This window comes from Protopterus annectens, chromosome 2.part1 (genome assembly GCF_019279795.1).
Source record: "Protopterus annectens isolate FY-2018-M chromosome 2.part1, PAN1.0, whole genome shotgun sequence".
In the NCBI taxonomy this organism is placed as follows: domain Eukaryota; kingdom Metazoa; phylum Chordata; order Ceratodontiformes; family Protopteridae; genus Protopterus; species Protopterus annectens.
This window is the reverse complement of record NC_056729.1, coordinates 1,701,641,362-1,701,659,909: the sequence shown is the minus strand read 5'-3', so window position 1 is coordinate 1,701,659,909 and position 18,548 is coordinate 1,701,641,362. Positions and strand designations below refer to the sequence as shown.

The 18,548-nt window shown below is 37.1% G+C and overlaps 1 protein-coding gene across 1 annotated transcript in view; it reads right to left on the bottom strand.

Moving 5' to 3' along the window:
- The window catches only part of KIF1B (kinesin family member 1B), a gene marked incomplete in the record, with an annotated part of 2,363,676 nt that overhangs the window by 446,360 nt on the left and 1,898,768 nt on the right, over positions 1-18,548 (bottom strand). Inside the window, 1 exon segment of the mRNA XM_044063146.1 lies at positions 11,733-11,838. Coding sequence (XP_043919081.1) covers positions 11,733-11,838 — 106 coding nt within the window.

The window sequence follows — 18,548 nt, the reverse complement described above, 5'->3', positions numbered from 1 at the left end:
GCGACAGCAACCGACACAGAAATACTAAGCCTCTGGTATTTGGGCCGACTGAGGGCTACCCTGGTGATGACTGCAATAGTGAAACATGAAGAACATGTGCATTATAGTGCCTTTTGGTAAGATGTCCACCCAGGCCAATTACTTCGCATACCTAAGCGTTAACCCGATAGTTAGAAATCTGGTAACACATGTAGACAGTAGTCTGGCCTTTCAACAACATGTATTCAAGGTAGTAAGACAATCATTCTATGTCACCCAGCTTATAAGGGTAAGGGATCCAGGTCCAAGGAAGCTATAGTGCCTCTCTACCTGTCCCTTATCAAACCCATTGAGTATAATGCCCCCTTCAGCATGTACCTGACTAGGCATATGCAACAGCAGGAATGCCTATAGAGGTTCCTCTGCAAAGATCACCTTAGAACCCTGCTCTATACACTCTGTCTCCTACAGGTTTGTGAGAAGCGATCTGTGCCCAGATGGAGTTTTTGCACACCTGCAAAATGAACAGCACCAGGCACACCAGATCCATAGGTTCATAGGTTCATACTAGGCTATCTGCCCTAGGGCATTTATAAGCCTAGCCAGAGTGTGTATGGCTTTCGCCACCCATTTTAAATTAATTTTGCTATGCCCTTTTTCGAGGTTAGTATACTGCGCTTCTGTCTAACAGTGACACAGAAGTGATACCCGGGGTAAACCTACGATCTCCCATCCACTCATCAAGATTCCTCTTGAAGAGAGTCAATGAGGGACTCTGCCTAACCTGGACTGGGATTTTATTCCAGAGTGAAGGGAGCCTCTGGGTTATGAATCTGTCCCTCCAGCATGTCCTATTTATTTCAGTGCTGAGGTTTAAGTCCCTCGAGCGTGTAGCTCGATGGGATTTGGATTTTCTGAGGTGCAGCATGTCCATTAATTCCGGGTTGGACATGGCTTTATAAGTCAGGCACAGATCGCCTCTGAGCAGGCGGTATGCCACTGAGTAGAGCTGGAGTTTCTTTAACCGGGCAGCATACGGCATCTGTTTGAGCCCCTTGATCCTCTTGGTGAGGTACTTTTGGGGTATTTCCAGTTGCTGCAGGTGTCTGGTAAGGTACATCCCAAAAGGGGCATTGTACTCAATTATGGGCCTGATGAGGGATGAGTAAAGAGGCACGATGACCTCCCCTGATCTAGATGTGAATCCCTTCATGATTAGGTGGGCTATATAAAATGTTTTTCTAACCACTTTGGCCACGTGGTTGTCAAATGAGAGATTGCTATCAACTTGGGTCCCAGAGCTTTAAAATTTGCTTGCAACATAAATAGGACATGCTGGTGAGACAGATATGCATCTCAAAGAATCCCCATGCTCTGCAAGAGGCTCCTCATCCATGTGAAGCATAGTTCATCCCTAACCATATTCAGAAGTAACCTTGACAACTGGATAGCAAATCATAAATTCATCCCCAGGCTGGCCGCCATGTCCCTTCTAGACAGAGGCCATGATAAACATTCCCTGACTAACACTGGATGGGAAATCATAAACTCAGCCCAGGGTTGCCCCCACCCATGTCTCTTCTAGACAGAGTCTGATGGTCAACATTCCCTAATATACCCACCACAAACCTTTTAACAACCCCCTAACATACCCCTCCAATTTAGTCGCATATGTTATACAGGGATGCAATTGGGTTGGGTTGCATGGCTGGGCTTATAAATGCCCTGGTGCCTGTTACATTCACATGTATAGACTAGGCTATCTGTTTGTGGAGTTAATAATACTGCATGTTGGTAAGCTTGCACTTGTGTTTACTGTAGACTGGTTGTTGAAGAGAAAATACTTTGCCACTTTTAGATATCATCACCGTTTTGGACAGCAATTAAAAGACATATCACTAACACAAAAACCAGCAACAGAGTTTATGTACACTAACATATTTGAGAGCCCTATGTAGCACTTTTCTATGAGTAGTGAGGTTCTGCGGTTGTGATACTGCCCAAGAGTCATTCAGGAATGTTACAAAAAAAAGATATCTGACACGGTTTTTATTTTTTACTTATTTTTGTTAAGTGAGGTAGAGAACTGACCTACACTGGCTTTTTTTCAAACTTAGCCTTGAAGCAGTGTTTGGCTAAATGATTTGCTCAGAGTGATACATGTGAATAGAGGCTGAGGGATTCAAACCCTTGACTACAGAGAGCAGCTCATAGCCTTAATTCTCTCTGCTAGCTGCTATCTTATCAATTTGCGAGTTGCTTTAATCTCTTATTACAATATGCAAAGTGTGTTTTAACATTTCTGCCCCCCCCCAAAAAAAAAACACAAACCGCTGCGGCGCATCGTGAGTTGCTTTTGTATAGCAACTCTAATTCTAGAAAGAAAAGGAAAACTGCAGTTTAGAATGTTATTGCAGACCTGTTTTGTTACTGTTGTTTGTGATACATGAAACTAAACATTAGCAAATAGCCTTTATAAAGTAATAGTGGCAATAATTAAATAATAACTTATGGTATTACAGAAGCTTGTATAATGCATTTCAAAACGTGGATACTTGGGTTCAGTAACACTGTCATAGAACAGCAAACATGAGGTTCTGACAAGCAGTACAAAAAGTGATTTATATTACTGCCCATGCTAGTCTTGGTCATGTAGTGCACTTGGTTGTGCGGGTAGAGTGGCAATAATTGTACTTTGGGGGCATTAGCGACAGAGTCCCCATATTACACTGTAATTCTGTACTTGTATGTATACATTTACTTATTTATTAATTCTTTTTTCGGTACTTGTATTTATGTGCTTTATTTTCTGTCTGATGACCAGATAGATGGGCTGATCGACTGACCATTTCCAGACATGACACTGAGATGAAGAGAAAAGGCAGCATAATAAAGACAGAAATGTAAAGACAGGATTATGCATTTGCTGAAGATAAATGACAACAAAAATATTATACAAGTACAAACAGTTAGGCACAGATTTTATAATTAACATTATTCCATAATCATTACACTCGTGGTAGAGCAAATAAATAAAAATTACAGATTTATTTATTTATCCTTTGTTGACCAGGTTTAGTCCGACTAGGCTAGTGCCCTCTTTTCAGGGGATACTAGAGGTGGCATTTACACTACTAGGGATAATTTGGCCACGGCATCAGAAAACTTTCCCTTCTCTTTTTGGTAGGTGTCATGGGATCTTTTACATCCATCTGAGCTACCACCAACTACTTACTGGTGAATAGGTTTGTTCCCTTAATGGTAATTTATTTAGCTGGGGTATTAGCCAAGACTTAGCATTTTTTTTTTCAATAATAATTCTTTATTTTATTTTTTCCAAACAACTAATACAGTACTACCAACTACTTACAATATGTACATGAATGCTTCCAACAGTTACATAGAATCATTATACATACCTATACACTTCTAAAAAAAAAATAATGAAGAAAAAAGAACTAGTAACCATATAAGACTTATCTCAATAAAATTCAACAGTTATTCAGTTTTTCCCAGCGAATAGTGGAATGGAACTTTAAGCTAATACAATGTTAAAGATTTGTTCCCATATTTTTGTATTGTTTACATTTTTCTTATGATCACTAATTAGAAATTTATGTGCTAGAATATGTTTGGTGGCTACTATCTTGAAATTTTGCCATGATGTCTGTAAAGGGTTCAACCAATTGGAAGCTATATATAACTTCATCAACAAAAATATTGACTAGTATAATTCTTTGGGTTCTTTCCAAGTTGGGTGGTGGAATATGTAAAATCGTAAATTCCCAGGAGAGTGTGGAATGTTGATATCCCATTTTTGTAGTTGAAGTTTCAAGGAATTCCAGAGTTTGAAAATACATTTACAACTCCAAAACATATGTAGGAGGTCGGCTGTTTGATCTATACAATATGGGCATTTTGGTGAGTTCTTCGAGTTAAATTTGTGTAGAGGTGATAATAATGCGTTATTAAATATCATCAATTGGGTAAATAATAGTTTCTGAAGGGACACAGATTTTATGGTTAAGTGAATTGCTTTTAGTATTTTACTTTCTTCAATTGTCAACAATTTCTCTCCAGTATTTGGAAATTAATATTTGATTATTATATTTTATTTCTTTAATCAAACCATATGCTGCAGTTATATATTTACATTCCTGTGTAAGGGTTTGCCATAAGTTCAGACACATGTTTAAATCTTCTTCTTTAATTATGTCATTCCCTTTACTAAGGTAACTTATTGATAGGTCTTTAATTGTCTTATTATAATTAGATACGATTTGGGAGATTCAACTCTTCTAAAATATTGTGAATCGGGATACCTAAAAAAGGATATAAATCAAGTAGGGTTAAATTAATTATAAGTGGGAATTTCTTAAGGTCTATCAGCTGGTTACCAATTTTCAGATTTGGATTTTTGTGAAATGGTTGAAGAATTATCATACTTTGCAAAAGATTTAATGAGTTAAAGAGATTTTGTACTGAAACTATATATGTTTTGATATGTTCCAACACGAAGTACACTTTAAGAGTATTTTTGTTTAAAAAAGGTAATGCCTTGCAGTTAATATCCAATTCCTTGACATGTTTATGATTAAGAACCAGCCATTTGGGAACCCATTTTGAGTTACACCCATCAAAGTTAATTATTCTTAAAAGTCTATTGGTGTTTATTATTAAATAATATGTTTCGAAATTAGGTAGATCCAACCCTCCCTATTTTGAGCCATCAATTTATCATACGATATCCTAACTTTTCTAGGTTCCCATAGAAATCTAGCTAGTTCTGTATGAAGCTGTTTGAAGAATTTTTTGGAGATTTGAACTTGTGATGCTCTAAAAATATATAGTAATCTAGGAAGTATATTCATTTTAATAATTGAAGTCTTCGCCATTATTGGTAATTTCAGATTATCCCATCTTTTCAAGTCAGATACTATCTGCTCCCAAATAACCTTAACATTATTGAGATAAAAATCTCTGTTGTCAGTTGAGAAAACCACTCCTAAGTATTTTATTTTTTCTTCTGATTTTACCTGCCCTACTAATGGTAATAGTGAAAAAGGTGTAGGTGTCTTTAATGGGAATATCTTAGTTTTTTAAATTTAATTTATAATTGGAAATTTTGCAAATTCTTCTACTGCCTTTAATATTTTATTAGTATCCTAAACAGGTGTTGTGCAATAAATACTCAAATCATCTGCAAAAGCAGCCATTGTGATCTTCGTACCATAGATCCTTGGAGCATTATGATAGATATTTTGTTTAATGTGCAAAAATAGAGGTTCCAAATACAAATTGAATAACAAGGGATATAAAGGACAGCCTTGACGTGTACCATTTTTAATTTGAATTCTTTTGAAAGATTCCTGTTAATGACTAGATTTGTATAAGGATTGGTATATAATTTTTAAAGTTGAAGTGAATTCTTGGTATGTTAAAACATGTTAAAATGTCAAATAAATATTCTAAGTTCACTCTATCAAATGCTTTTGTGCATCAATTATAAGTGCGTAAAGATTATGGTTTTATGGGTGGCATGAGAAATCATTGTATGCAGTGTTAATGTATTATCTATAGTTTGTCTGCTATTTATAAAACCGCTTGTTCATCAGATATTATAGGGTTAATTACCATTTTCAACCTGTTAGCCAAAATCGATGTCATAATTTTCATATCTATGTTTAAAAGTGAGATGGGTCTATAATTATCCGGTTTTGTCGATCAGTATTTTCTTTGGTATGAGAATAGTTTTCGATGCATTAAAGTGTGGGTCAGTAATTTTATTGTTAATAATATAGTTAAAGACCACTGACAGTATTTTCCCCAGAATATCACTAAAAGTTTTATAAAATTCTGTAGTCAAACCATCCGTCCCGGAGCTTTGTATGGCTTCAATTTCTTGATAACATCAGTTATTTCCTCTGAAGAAATAGGTTTAATCAGGTTCATATGAAGCTCATCATTAATCTTTGGAAATACAATTTTCTGAAGAAAATCATTATTATTCTTATTTGGATTTACATCCTGTTGTTCACCATATAGTTCTGAAAATATTAGTTCAAAACCTTTATGATATCTTCCGTATTGGTGTATGTTTTATTGTTGAAGGGTATTTCAGGGATTTGGGAAGGAGCCTTCGGTTGATTAATAATTCGTGCTAGTGCTTTTGACGTGGTCTGTATGTGATTAGCATATTTTACCAGCATTTTCTGTTCATGGAATGATAATTTACTGTTTTGTAATAAAAAAAGTTTCTTCTGACAATTTAATAATTCCGTTCGGTTTGTTTACTATAATTTCTAATTAATTCCTGATCTAATAATTCAATTTTTGATTCCAAGTCATGCATATCTTTCACTTGTAATTTCTTGTAGAAAGTAGCTTTTGGATAAACATTCCTCTAATTTGCACTTTGATAGTTGCCCATTCTATGTCTGATGGATGTCGGTTTTCTAAAAGCTTATTTAATAATTGATTAAAAAACTCCTGAGCTTCTTTTAATACATCCTCTTTATGCAATAGATATGGATTTAATGTCCAATTATAACCCCTAGCATGCAATTTATGACAAGTATCTTTCTTAAAGGTTAATGTGATCCTGGAGTGATCCGACAAATAACGAGCTTGTATGTATATATATATAGGGATCAAAACACATTAGTGTATCTGATATTAAAAAGAAATCGATCCTGGACCACATTTTATGACAGCTCGAATAAAATGTGAAGTTATTTGGATTCATTTGGTCCTTATTATATTTAAATGGATCATAAAGTTTAAAATCTGCTTTAAGTTCCTGCAGTGCTATCACTGCCTGATTATTATAAGATCTATGGGGACTTGTTTTATCTAGTTTAGGGTCTTGGTATGTATTCCAGTCACCTCCTATTATTATATAATAATTGTTATATTGGTTTAAAATAAAGTAAAGTGATGTTATGAAGGTTTGCTGATTGGTACATGGGGCATATATATTAAGAAGAATCACCGGTTTATCGTAAAATTTTGTTATAAAATTACATAACACCATCTTCCTTCTTTATCCATTTTAAAATCTAAAATTCTCTCTTGGAACTGAGTTTTGATGATTATTGCTACACCTGCACTATTAGTTGTCCCTTCCGCTATTACCCCTGATCCATTTTTATTTTTAATGGCAGTCCATTGATCATTAGCCAAGCGGGTTTGTTGTAACAATATCAATTGTGCTGTTGACTGAAGAAGTAAATGAAAAATAGTTTTTTTCAGATTCTGGAAACCTTTAACATTCCATGAGTCTATTATCCACATAAAAATACTTTTAAAATGTTAGTGTATATGTTGAATTTGAAAACGATACTAGATTCGGTATAATATCAGATTTTGAAATATCTGGAAGCAAACTAAATGCCCCATCCCTAACCAGTGCCTATCCACTATTCTCCTGGACCAGGACAAACATAGGTTTTAACACTGTTTATACTTCTATTGGTATACATCAATCCTAAATGACTATTATATAATAACACCCTAACAAGATATACAAAACCTATGATAACTACAACTAACCCTACAAAACTAACCTACACATTCCCCATTAAACACTAGTACCTATCTACAGCTCTTGAACATATTAGTTAGTTAACACACTGTTATGTCTTACATACCAATTTCTTATTCTACCCTGTAATGATTTACATACATTATTAATTAAATAATTGGTTATATTATCCTAGAATAACTAACTGTCTTATCTAACTTTGCCTAGGTAAGTATAACATGTTAACAGCAGCATTGATAAAAACAACATCAGTAACATTTTTTTCACCATTAATGTATTAATACTGTAAGAGATATATAGGTAACATAATGCACAGAATCTCTAGAACCACATAAAATATATATCCTTCCATTCCTTAGGAATAGGAGAGTGAATTATACATGTTAACACATATAGATTATCATAGCATTAATAAGGAGAAAGTTTTTTGTAGTAACATAAACAATATAACAGTCATTTCAAAGGCAGAAATGCAAAAATATCAATAGTATATAATTATAACTGCATTTCTATCTTCAGGCACACTATCTAGATCCAAAATAGAATAACTGTAGTAACTTTATATTGTTTCTAACATTGTAGTTAAATTACTCTATTTAACCATATGTTACAGCCCAGTTTAAATCCTTACCTGAATAAGCTGACATTTCTTTATACAAAATAAAAGTCAAACCTCTCTAAAATAGTCCAGGAGCCTCGTTTTGCCATTCTAAAAGCTTCCCTGGCTCCACAGAGCTCTGGCTACTTCCTGGTATAAAAATCTTGATTTTGAGTTCTCGAAGGGGACCCATTATGTGGACAGATTTCGGAAGTGCCACAACAAAAGCTGACCCTCTGGAGCATTTCTAGGACTTCCTGTTGACTCACAGACACACACAGTTCATCAAGGCTGCAGGAGTTCATGAAATCTTTAGATTTAAGCTGGACCTGTAAGAAAATACTGGTTAATGATTAAACAGGGGCCTGGTGAGAAAAAGAAGCAAACAAAGGATTTTGAAGCCTTGAGGTATAGTAGCCATGGAATCCCAGAATCTGTATTGCTGTACACAGACTGAATGTTCCAGTTAAGCTTCTGAAGTTGGAAGGGATTTAAAAGTCTTCAAAAGGTGAGTTTTGCTTCCTTTTTGTAGAAACAGAATATTTGGCTCCATCAAATGTAAAGATTAATGTACTTGGATACTTCATCTGAATTTTATATTTTTATCAATAAGAAATTTGCAGTAAGGGGCTAATGCTTGTCTGGCTTGTCTGATTTGCATTGGTAGATCTTGACCCATAGAAACTCTGTTATTTTGCCACATTACAAAACCTCCTTTCTTTTCATAGTTAGAATTATTTTATTTACATCCTGGTAATTCAGAATTTTGACATAAACCGGTCTAGGAATATTTGATGCTTGTGATTCCTGAGAGCTCTGTGTGCTCTTTCTATGACTATTTAGTCCTCTAACAATATTTCCAGTATCTGTGTAATGGTAGGCATTAGATCATTATATTGAATATTTTCCGGGATTCCTCTAATAATTATGTTGTTTCTTCTGGATCTTGCCTCTAAATCCAGGATCTTGGTCTGCATAGTTTGAATGTCCAGGTCATGAATATCTGTTTTTGTAAGAAATGTTATTCTGTCCTCATTATCAGATATTCTAGCCTCAGATTTATCTATTCTGTCGAGAATTTGACTGCATGTGGCATTAAAAGCAAGTATCTGGTTTGAAAGTGCATTTAAAGATTCTTGTATGGGTAACAGTGCTGTTTTAATGTCCCCATGTTAGCTAGCTGATCCGGTTGGTTTGTTCCTCCTGTTTTTAAAAGATCTTGTGGTTTTACAGTTTTCTGTCTTTAAATGTAGAGTCTTTCTCTGGTGACATCAGCATTGATAATTTAGTTTTAGTTGTTGTTGTGTCCATATTTTTGTCCAGTTTTGACATCTTGAAACAGAAATCAGATAGATCCTTTGTTTATAGCTCTATTCAGAGTCAGGCAGACAATCAGCTTTAATCCTGTGAAATTAATTAGTTTTTCCTTCGTTCTTTTGATTCTCAGTCGTAGTTTGGTTGTAGTAGAATAGTTATATCCGGTAATTAATGCAAAAAGACTTGTAGTATATCCTCAGGGTTACTTATTCTTGCGAGTAACTGGAGAGCTGTAGATGTACAGTGTCTACAGAAAGGCGGCCATCTTTGTCTCCGAGACTTAGCATTTTGAACACAAGGCAAGTGAACCAATAAGAAGCTTTATCTGTTAAAAATAGACAGTGGAGATTACTAGCAACGTTATAGCCGTGTGTATAGTAATCTAGAAGGATGTCAAATCTAAACATTTTCTCTTCTGACATCTGAATCCTTTGTGTGTTATAGGAAAAATGAAGAGGTTACAAAGGTAGACCATATTCGAGTTTGGATAAAAAGATGATTTTGGCAATAGCAGTCATTTCTGCTGGTGACAGGAGGTGAGATATCTAAAAGTACAGCTTAAGTTGGGAGAGGACTTTATTTGTGACATAGTCTGAGTGGTTTAAAAAGTGAGACTGATCAAGAGATAGACTGACGTATTTGCATTCTGTAACATTTGAGATAGTACTTGTATTCAGTAAAGTAACACTTCTGTATGGTAGCCCTAAATCTCCATTCTAGTTGCTACATATATCCCCGTCTGTAGTCATATGTTTTACAGAATGTGCTGACATTATTTCTCCCATGTACTGCCTGTCCTCTAGTATATGTATATGCAGTACTGTCAGACTTTCTTCATGTGACTGATCCTCTATCTGTTCTCTTTACCCTCTTGATAAACTTTCTCTGGTGGAGGACATCTGTTTCCTGCCTGTGAAGGCTGTGTCTTCCACAACTTGATCAATGCTGAGGACAGAGAAAGAATGACCTGATCACTATACCAAACATTTAATCCATGTGTTTTCTGGCCTTGTTGTGACTACATGATACCTTTGTAAAAGTTACCGATGCAAAAGTCTGATTTCCAACAACAGCTGGCTGAAACAATAAAATCAGTGGCTGCACTTAAGTCTAAATCTCACTTTATATACAGACATTTTACTCCTGTAAGCCAGCAAATCCCAAATGGATCTACAAGCACAGCTGCAAAAAAACATTCTCTAGGTTAAGCCACTGGACATCAGGCGTCAAACTTTTACTCAGTCCTGCCAAGACCAATGTAATGCTTTTTGCGGCCTCCCTCAAAAATATCTACATTACCCACTATATTACTTAAAGATTCTACAGGTAATTTTTATTTATTTAACATTTGTTTACCGGGAAAGTCTAAATGGGACACAACCTATTTTCAACGGAGGCCCGGGAAGAAACACTCCAGATGCAGATGTGGAAGTAATTAGAAGGGATCAGGAAAGTGACAGTGATGGCAAGAGGAGCATCTGTGTAGAAATTTTGTATTTTTTCTTTGGAGCTGACCATCGTCTTACTCCTAGGTTATGTCCTCATTAACTGGGTCTACCAGACCCATCTTAGCTTCCAGTAGGCTAATCTTGGTGCATGTCAGGGACTAGTAAGGAGATAGTGTTTCCAGGGAGTATTCATCCATTATGACTTACTTTCCCTGCCCCCCACCTTGCACGCACCTGACATTCCTACTATGGATGTGCAATGGAGTATGCTGGCACATAGTGCCACCTCCATGGCAATACAGCCACTGCCCCATTTCCCTTGGAAAATATTCCTTTCCCATCCCCAGCTTCCACTAGAGATCTACCATGATGTGCACCCAAATGCACTCCCTACACCACCCCAAGATGTGCATGCCCATCCTCGCATATCAGTGTCTCAGAGGTCCAAACAGCTAAATGAAACCATGGGGCCATTGTCAGGGCTTCATCTTTCACTTCCGCTGCACCTGTGTAGAAGTTAAATTACAAATGAACAAACTTTATGGACCAGCAATCTACTTCAGTACGTATTCTGTATTTTATATATATATATATATATATATATATATATATATAGACACACACACACACACACACATATATATTTTTTTCCAACACCATCAGTAAGCCATTAGGTCTCAGTTAATGATTCAATATCTCAACATTTAGCAGTGTTACCATTTAGTTACTGCCTCCCTCAGTGTGTGTGACACAGTAAAATCTCTCCGTACATCAGCTGCTATTCACAAATGCACACAGCAAGAAAAAAATGAGCAGTTGTGATCCATACCACGCCAATACTGCCTACCTGTTAGAATTGTGAGATGATTTGATGTGTTTTGCAGAAATTATGTTCAAGGAGAGGACCGCATCTGCAGCAGCATCATCAACTTCTGGTTTGTTTCTAATACGACCTTGGAAGAATAAACAAAAAGTTTCCTTAGATATACTCAGAAAAATAAAATCTTAGGGCAGATTCTAAAGTCTAAGCTTTTTTAGAATTATGTACCAAAACATCTTAAAAAACAAAAATATAACTATCAATACTAAAAAAAGAGCAATACTCTGTAGTGCTATCCTCATAAAAGATTTGATACAGCTACTCTGCACATATCCTTACTTGTAACAATATGTTATAGATTGCACCCAACTAAATTTTTTTCTTTTCTCCATTCTTCATAAGCTAAGCCTTAAATTGTTACATGTACTTCTGAATGTCATTACTACTACAGAATGTACCACCCCTTCAGAAAGGCAGTTCCAGTCATCTGCAGCCATTTAAACAAAATGATGCTTCTATCCCTCTCCAAACTCTCCATCCTGCTGCATGAATAAGTGCCCATTTGTTCTCTATTCTCTTATCTGAAAGATTGCACCCACCTAGACACTGTACAAATTTATGATACACAGACATTACAAACATCACTCTATAGCCTTCCTTCAAGACTACACCTGTTAAGCTGTTCTAGCCTCTTTATTTGGCCTTTTTGTGTAAGACTTTTGGGTGTGGTACATAGGTAGGTGTATACAGGACTTAACTAACAAGGACACCTTAATGTGTTTTTACTGATACACTTGGGACATCATTTATAAGTTTATACTGTTTACAGCATCTACATTTAAATATTTATCTTTCCTTAGAAGAAGTAACCTTCCTTTCTTTTGCCATCTTGATACTGGGCTTCTTCTAAGGAAAGACGAAAGACATATTACAACAAAATGCTTTGCTGGCTATTTTGACTGCAATACCCTTGGGGTGATAAAAGGCAAGGAATTTTGACCAAAAGTAAAAAATTAATTTCCAAAATGTTAGAGCCCTTATCACTGAAATAACTAACTCAAGAGCTTGATAAAATCCATCAAAGCCAGGTTTGAGGCTATAACAGCTACCCAAACCAAAGAATCATAAGGCATTTTTTTTTGTTATGCTTGTAATCTCAAAAGCACAGTGCAGCAATACGTTGACCTGACTGTGAATGATTACCTACACTGATGTTGAGGATCTAGAGAACCTACTGGCCAAGAAATTTAGCTGTAACTTTACCCCTCTTCTCCTCTCTTTCTGTCCCTCAAGATATATCTAAAACTGTCTCACCTCCAGCTATCACACAAGACCAAGTCCTAAAAGTGCCATCAAAAGCTAGAAATATGCATTGATAGGTCCTGACAATATCCATGGATACATTTTAAATAGCATGAAGCATGATTTCACCAGACCCCTAAACAAAACTGTTCAAACTCAGCCTCCATGCAGGTTTTGTACCAAGCAAATGAAGAACAGCTACAATCATTTCCCTGCATAAGGGGGACCGTCCACAAACACAGACAATTCCAGACTCATAAGTCAGACCAGCATCAAACACAAAGCCATAGAAAGACCTAACATGGAACTAATCGATCAGGACATAGGGAACTTCCACACATTGGACCTGTCTCAGTTTGGATTCATCAGAGACAGGTCACACTTTCTCAACCTGGTTGATTTTTTTAAAAAGTCAGCAAAGCAATGGATGAAGGAAAAACAGTACATACTACATACCTTCACTTGGCCAAAGCTTTGGATACAATCCCCCACTCTGGAATAGTGGAAAAGCTAAATTAACTGGGAATAAACCCTTATATCACCCACTAGACTGCCAACTGGCTCAGAGATAGGACACAGATAATCAAACTAGGGGAAGTTACCACCACAAGTAGACCAGTGACATCCCCCCAGGGTTCTGTGCTGCAACCTCTCCTGCTTGGCATCTACTTTTCTGAAATAAAAGCCAACAGCAAAGGGCTCTGGCTGACTATGTTTGCAGACGACAGTAAGCTAGGAACAGTCACTGAATCCCCAAATGACTTAGCCATCCTGCATGAAGGTTTATTTCAGATAAATAACTGGTTAAAATCATGGTCTGAAACAAAATGCCAAAAATCCATTACTGTATCCTTTTGGAAGTCATCTACCCAAGGGAACTACCACATTGACAATACTCCCCTAAGCGTTGACTTAGCTGTTCGGGATTTGGGAACTTATGTGGACAGTGACCAAACTTTCAAGCAGCATGTGTCTACTGATGTACAAAAGTCCTTCTATATACTGCACAGCTTATAAAGAAAGGGTTTGTGTCTAGATCTAGGGTTGCCACTGTCCCCTTTTACTCAGCCCTCATTACACCAATCATTAAATATAATACTCCCTTTGTCACGTACTTCTCCAGACACATGCAACAACTGTAATACCCAAAGAAATACATTACTAAAAGGATACAAGGCCTAAACAACATGTCCAACATGGACTGACTCAAAGCCCTGTCACTAAACTCGATATCCTATAGATTGCTAAAAGGTGATGTGAGGTATACAAAGCATCCTCTGACCCATAACTGATGGATTTACTGCACATCAGCAAGTCAAATGGTATCAGACATACTCAGTCTTGGGATATAAACCTCTTCTGCAACATCAACAGAATGGTCTGCAGGGACAAGTATGCTTTACGGAGGATACCGCTGCCATGGAACAGACTCCCCATCCACATAAAACAAAGTTAATCCCTGTCCCTTTTTAAGTGCAAATTAGATCTGTGGATGGGAAAAAGAAAATGTATTCCAAGACTGCCCCTGTACTAGTAAAGGACAGAGGCAGCTCCTAAATACTTTATCCCATGCATGGGTCCCCTCAGATTAAATATGGTATGATCCCAGTTATTCTTATTTGAGGTAATATACAACTATCAACTATGGGATAGGTAAAGCCAATCTATAACCATATGAAATAGGTTACTTGAAACAAAAACAGGGAAACTGGCTAGGCTTAAAATGGCCCACAAGGGCAGCTAGACTAGAACCTACCTATGAACCTATATACATTTGCCTCCTGCCTCTCATGTGATACTTTTATGCTGTCAAAACTGAGAGACATTTAGATTATAAGTTACATGATCATTAACATATCACAATGAGGGACTTGAATAAAGCCTTATTTAAACATTCCTTGGCATGTAGAATTTTTAAAAGAGTTGTATTATTTTACCGCTGAAAAGGCATCAATTGATGATAAAGGGGGCACCTGGCAGACTGGACTTGAGTACAGACAGCTGGTTCGGCAGCTCCACTTGAATGTTAACAGTTTAGTGTATTTCTATATGTATAATAATTTTTTTGATTTTTATTTCCTTTTTTCCTTATTTTGGTCATTATTAACCCACAATAACCCAGCTGGCATACAGTGAACCAATGTGAAAAGAATATACAGACAAATCATGTGGCAAAGATACTGAAAACCAACCATCATGACCTCCACTTTTCTCTCTGCAATGTTTTAATATGACTACTTCTACTACTTCTAAATACAATTTTAGGCTTCAAAACCATGTTTGTCAGTCATCTCACAGGTAAATGCTAGCTTCCATTTTTCAGTAATGGTTTTAAACTCAAATGCATGTAAACTACATGACAATCATAAATTCAACCATATCAATTTTATTATCTTTAGTAAGAAAGATGCTGTCTAGTCTTATAACAGGCTTGAATTTAGCATCCCTCTAACTTGTTTCTCCATGTCATCCAATAGTTTGTACAGGTAATCTTTCAATTTTAACATACTGTTTAAGAAATTAAGCTTGACAATTAACTATATGTCCTTTAATCAAACTTTTTTTCCTGATACATAGAATCACAATTATCAAAATGGAAATAAGCAATTGAAAAAGTTGGTTCATAGATTAGTACTAAGCTAACTGCCCTTGCGAGCCATTTTAAGCTTAGCCAATTATCCCTTGTGAGACTCAAACCCTGCACCTTGTGTTTGTAAGGCAAACACCTTAACCATTAGGCCACCCTCCTGGTTTTCTATAAATTGCAGACTGAAAACATTTTCCGTGCATATTTTTATTTGACATCCAAAAATGTAATGCTACTATAAGACTACATCATTTTTTTGAGTTACCCACTTATTCCTAAGATATATGGGATTCCCAGGATACACAAAGATCTTGCCCGCCCCCATTAACACCCATGGTAAATGCAGATAATTCTAAAACTCATTCCTTGGCTAAATTTGTTGATTTGAAGCTTAAGAGTCTAGACAGAAAGTTCCTACATTTATTAAAAGATTCATGAGATATATAAAAAAAAGGGAACAGCAGCTTATTTCAGGACAACCTGTTATTTGTTACTACTGATGTGGAAAAGTTATACTCTGTAATTCCCCATGATGTAGGGCTTAAATGCTTTCATGAAGTTTTACTTGAATTTTTCAACTTAGATGCAACTGAGATAACTTTATTCTCCACTATATGGAATTTATACTAAAGAGGAATTATATTTTAAGGGGAAATATTTACATCAAAGGAAGGTGGTTTCTATGGGGAGGCATGCCTTCATTTCTGTTTAACACTGAATTTCGTACCTGTTAGAATCATCACACCAGTTTCATTGATGATATTTGCATTTTTTGGACAACTGATCTTGACAAACTTGACTCATTTATTAAATACATTCATCAATTGATGGATTTTGTGAGATTAACTTATCAGGCATCCTGAGAAACTTTAAGATATCTACAAGTGGATAACAGGAAGGATAAAAAGTGCATTTCCACCACATACCGGAAAATCACTTATTCTAATATTTTTTTTTGCACTACACTAGCTGCCACTGTCATCTGCAAAAAAAAAAAAACAGCGGCCATTAAGGGGCAGTTGGTCAAGATAGCCCATATGGTATCGCAGTACACAGAATTTTTAAATTAACTATTTGTAGTGAAAGGAATGTTTATGAGAAGGGGATACCCAGAAGCCTTGGTGGTTGACAGTTGTCCATGAACTTACCATGAAAAGGGCGACTGGTCATTATAAACCCCTTTTGAGTAGTGGGGAGGTCCCTGGGGTTATCCCGGGTGACACAAGTAGTACTTATAAATTAAACACTTACACAAAGATGCTGGTCACATTTTCTGTAGATTTGACTGCATTATTTATGCCTAAGTGGGGCAACAGGAATGAAGAAGGAGAAGCCATTCTAGACTTCTGTCTGGCAAATGGCTTGACAGTAGCCAACACATGGTTCAGTAAGAGAGAGAGTCACAAGATCACATACAAGAGTAGCCAACATGCAACTCAGGTAGACTTCCTCCTAGTAAGGAAAAGGCACAGGGGTAGAATCCATGATTGCAAAGTTATCCCCAGTGAAACAGTCAGCCCACAGCATAAACCATTAGTTGCCACAATCAGCTGCAAGCAGTGGTCAGAGAAGGCTCTAAGGTCAACGAAGATCAAGCTGAAGACCTGGAAGATGACTGAGAGAAAGTACAGCAGTTCAAGGAATTACTCAGGGCTCTAGCACCCCAAGAGGAGGAGGAAATAGGTGGAGTTGAAGAAGAGTGGCAGCACCTAAAACAGCATGTGTTAGGACTACAGAACAGATATGTGGCCGAGCCAGGTATGGAAATAAGGTACATAAGGAAAGCTGGTGGTGGAATGCAGAAGTGCAGGAAGTCATCAAAAGAAAGAAGGAGTGCAGGAAGAAGTGGGAGACAGAAAAGACTAACCAGGCTAGGAAGGACTACTGGTTGGCTAACAAAGAAGCTAAGAAATAAGTTGCAATGGCAGAGAATAGGGCATCGGAGGCACTGTACCAATTTCTGGAAAGTGACACAGTAAGGGGCACAAATAAACTATACCAGGTTACAAAGCAAAGACAGAAAGATAAAGAAGACAGTCAGACACCCTTCATATGGGATGCCAGCAACAACCTGCTCACCAGCCCACAGGATATCAAAGGCAGATGGAATGAGTATTTCCAGCAGCATCTGAATGAAGAAAACCCAACAGAAGCAGTGCTGCCTCAGAAACACGCTATGATGAGAGTAGAAGAGGAGCCCAGCTTAGAAGAAGTAAGAACAGCACTAAAGAAGATGAAGTCAGGGAAAGCAGCAGGCTCAGATGAGGTCACAGCAGATATGATAAAGATGCTGGGTGAACTAGGTGAAAAATGACTCCTGAGGGTACTAATTGCAGTGTGGAGAGAAAGGCGTATCCCAGATGACTGGAAAATAAGCATACTTGTGACAGTGTACAAGAGCAAAGAGGACATGCACAACTGTGAGCAGTACAGAGGCATCAAACTCCTACCACATTGCATGAAAGTTCTGGAGAGGGTGATTGATAAATGGATACGCAGAGTAGTAGAATGTAAGATAAGAGATGAAAAGTTCGGATTCATATCAGGATGGAGCACAATTGATCCGATGTTTGCATTGAGACAGCTACTTGAGAAGACACTAGAGATGAGGAGAGAGTCCAACTGGGCATTCCTGGACTTGGAGAAAGCATATGACAAGGTCCCAAGAAAGCTGATCTGGGCAGTACTGTGGTGGTTTGAAGTCCCAGAAACATTGGTAGAATTAGTGCAGGCTATGTACAAGGACCCAGTGACTCAAGTACGAACAGTGTTCGGCTTCACCGAGGGGTTCGCAGTGGGATTAGGTGTACACCAGGGTTCAGCTCCGAGCCCACTACTGTTCATACTGGTGATGGACTACATCAGCAAACAGATTGGAGGGGACAGATCAACAAAGCTGCTGTATGCAGACAATGTGGTAGCACAAGCAGACTCTGAGCTAGAACTTTAGCAAA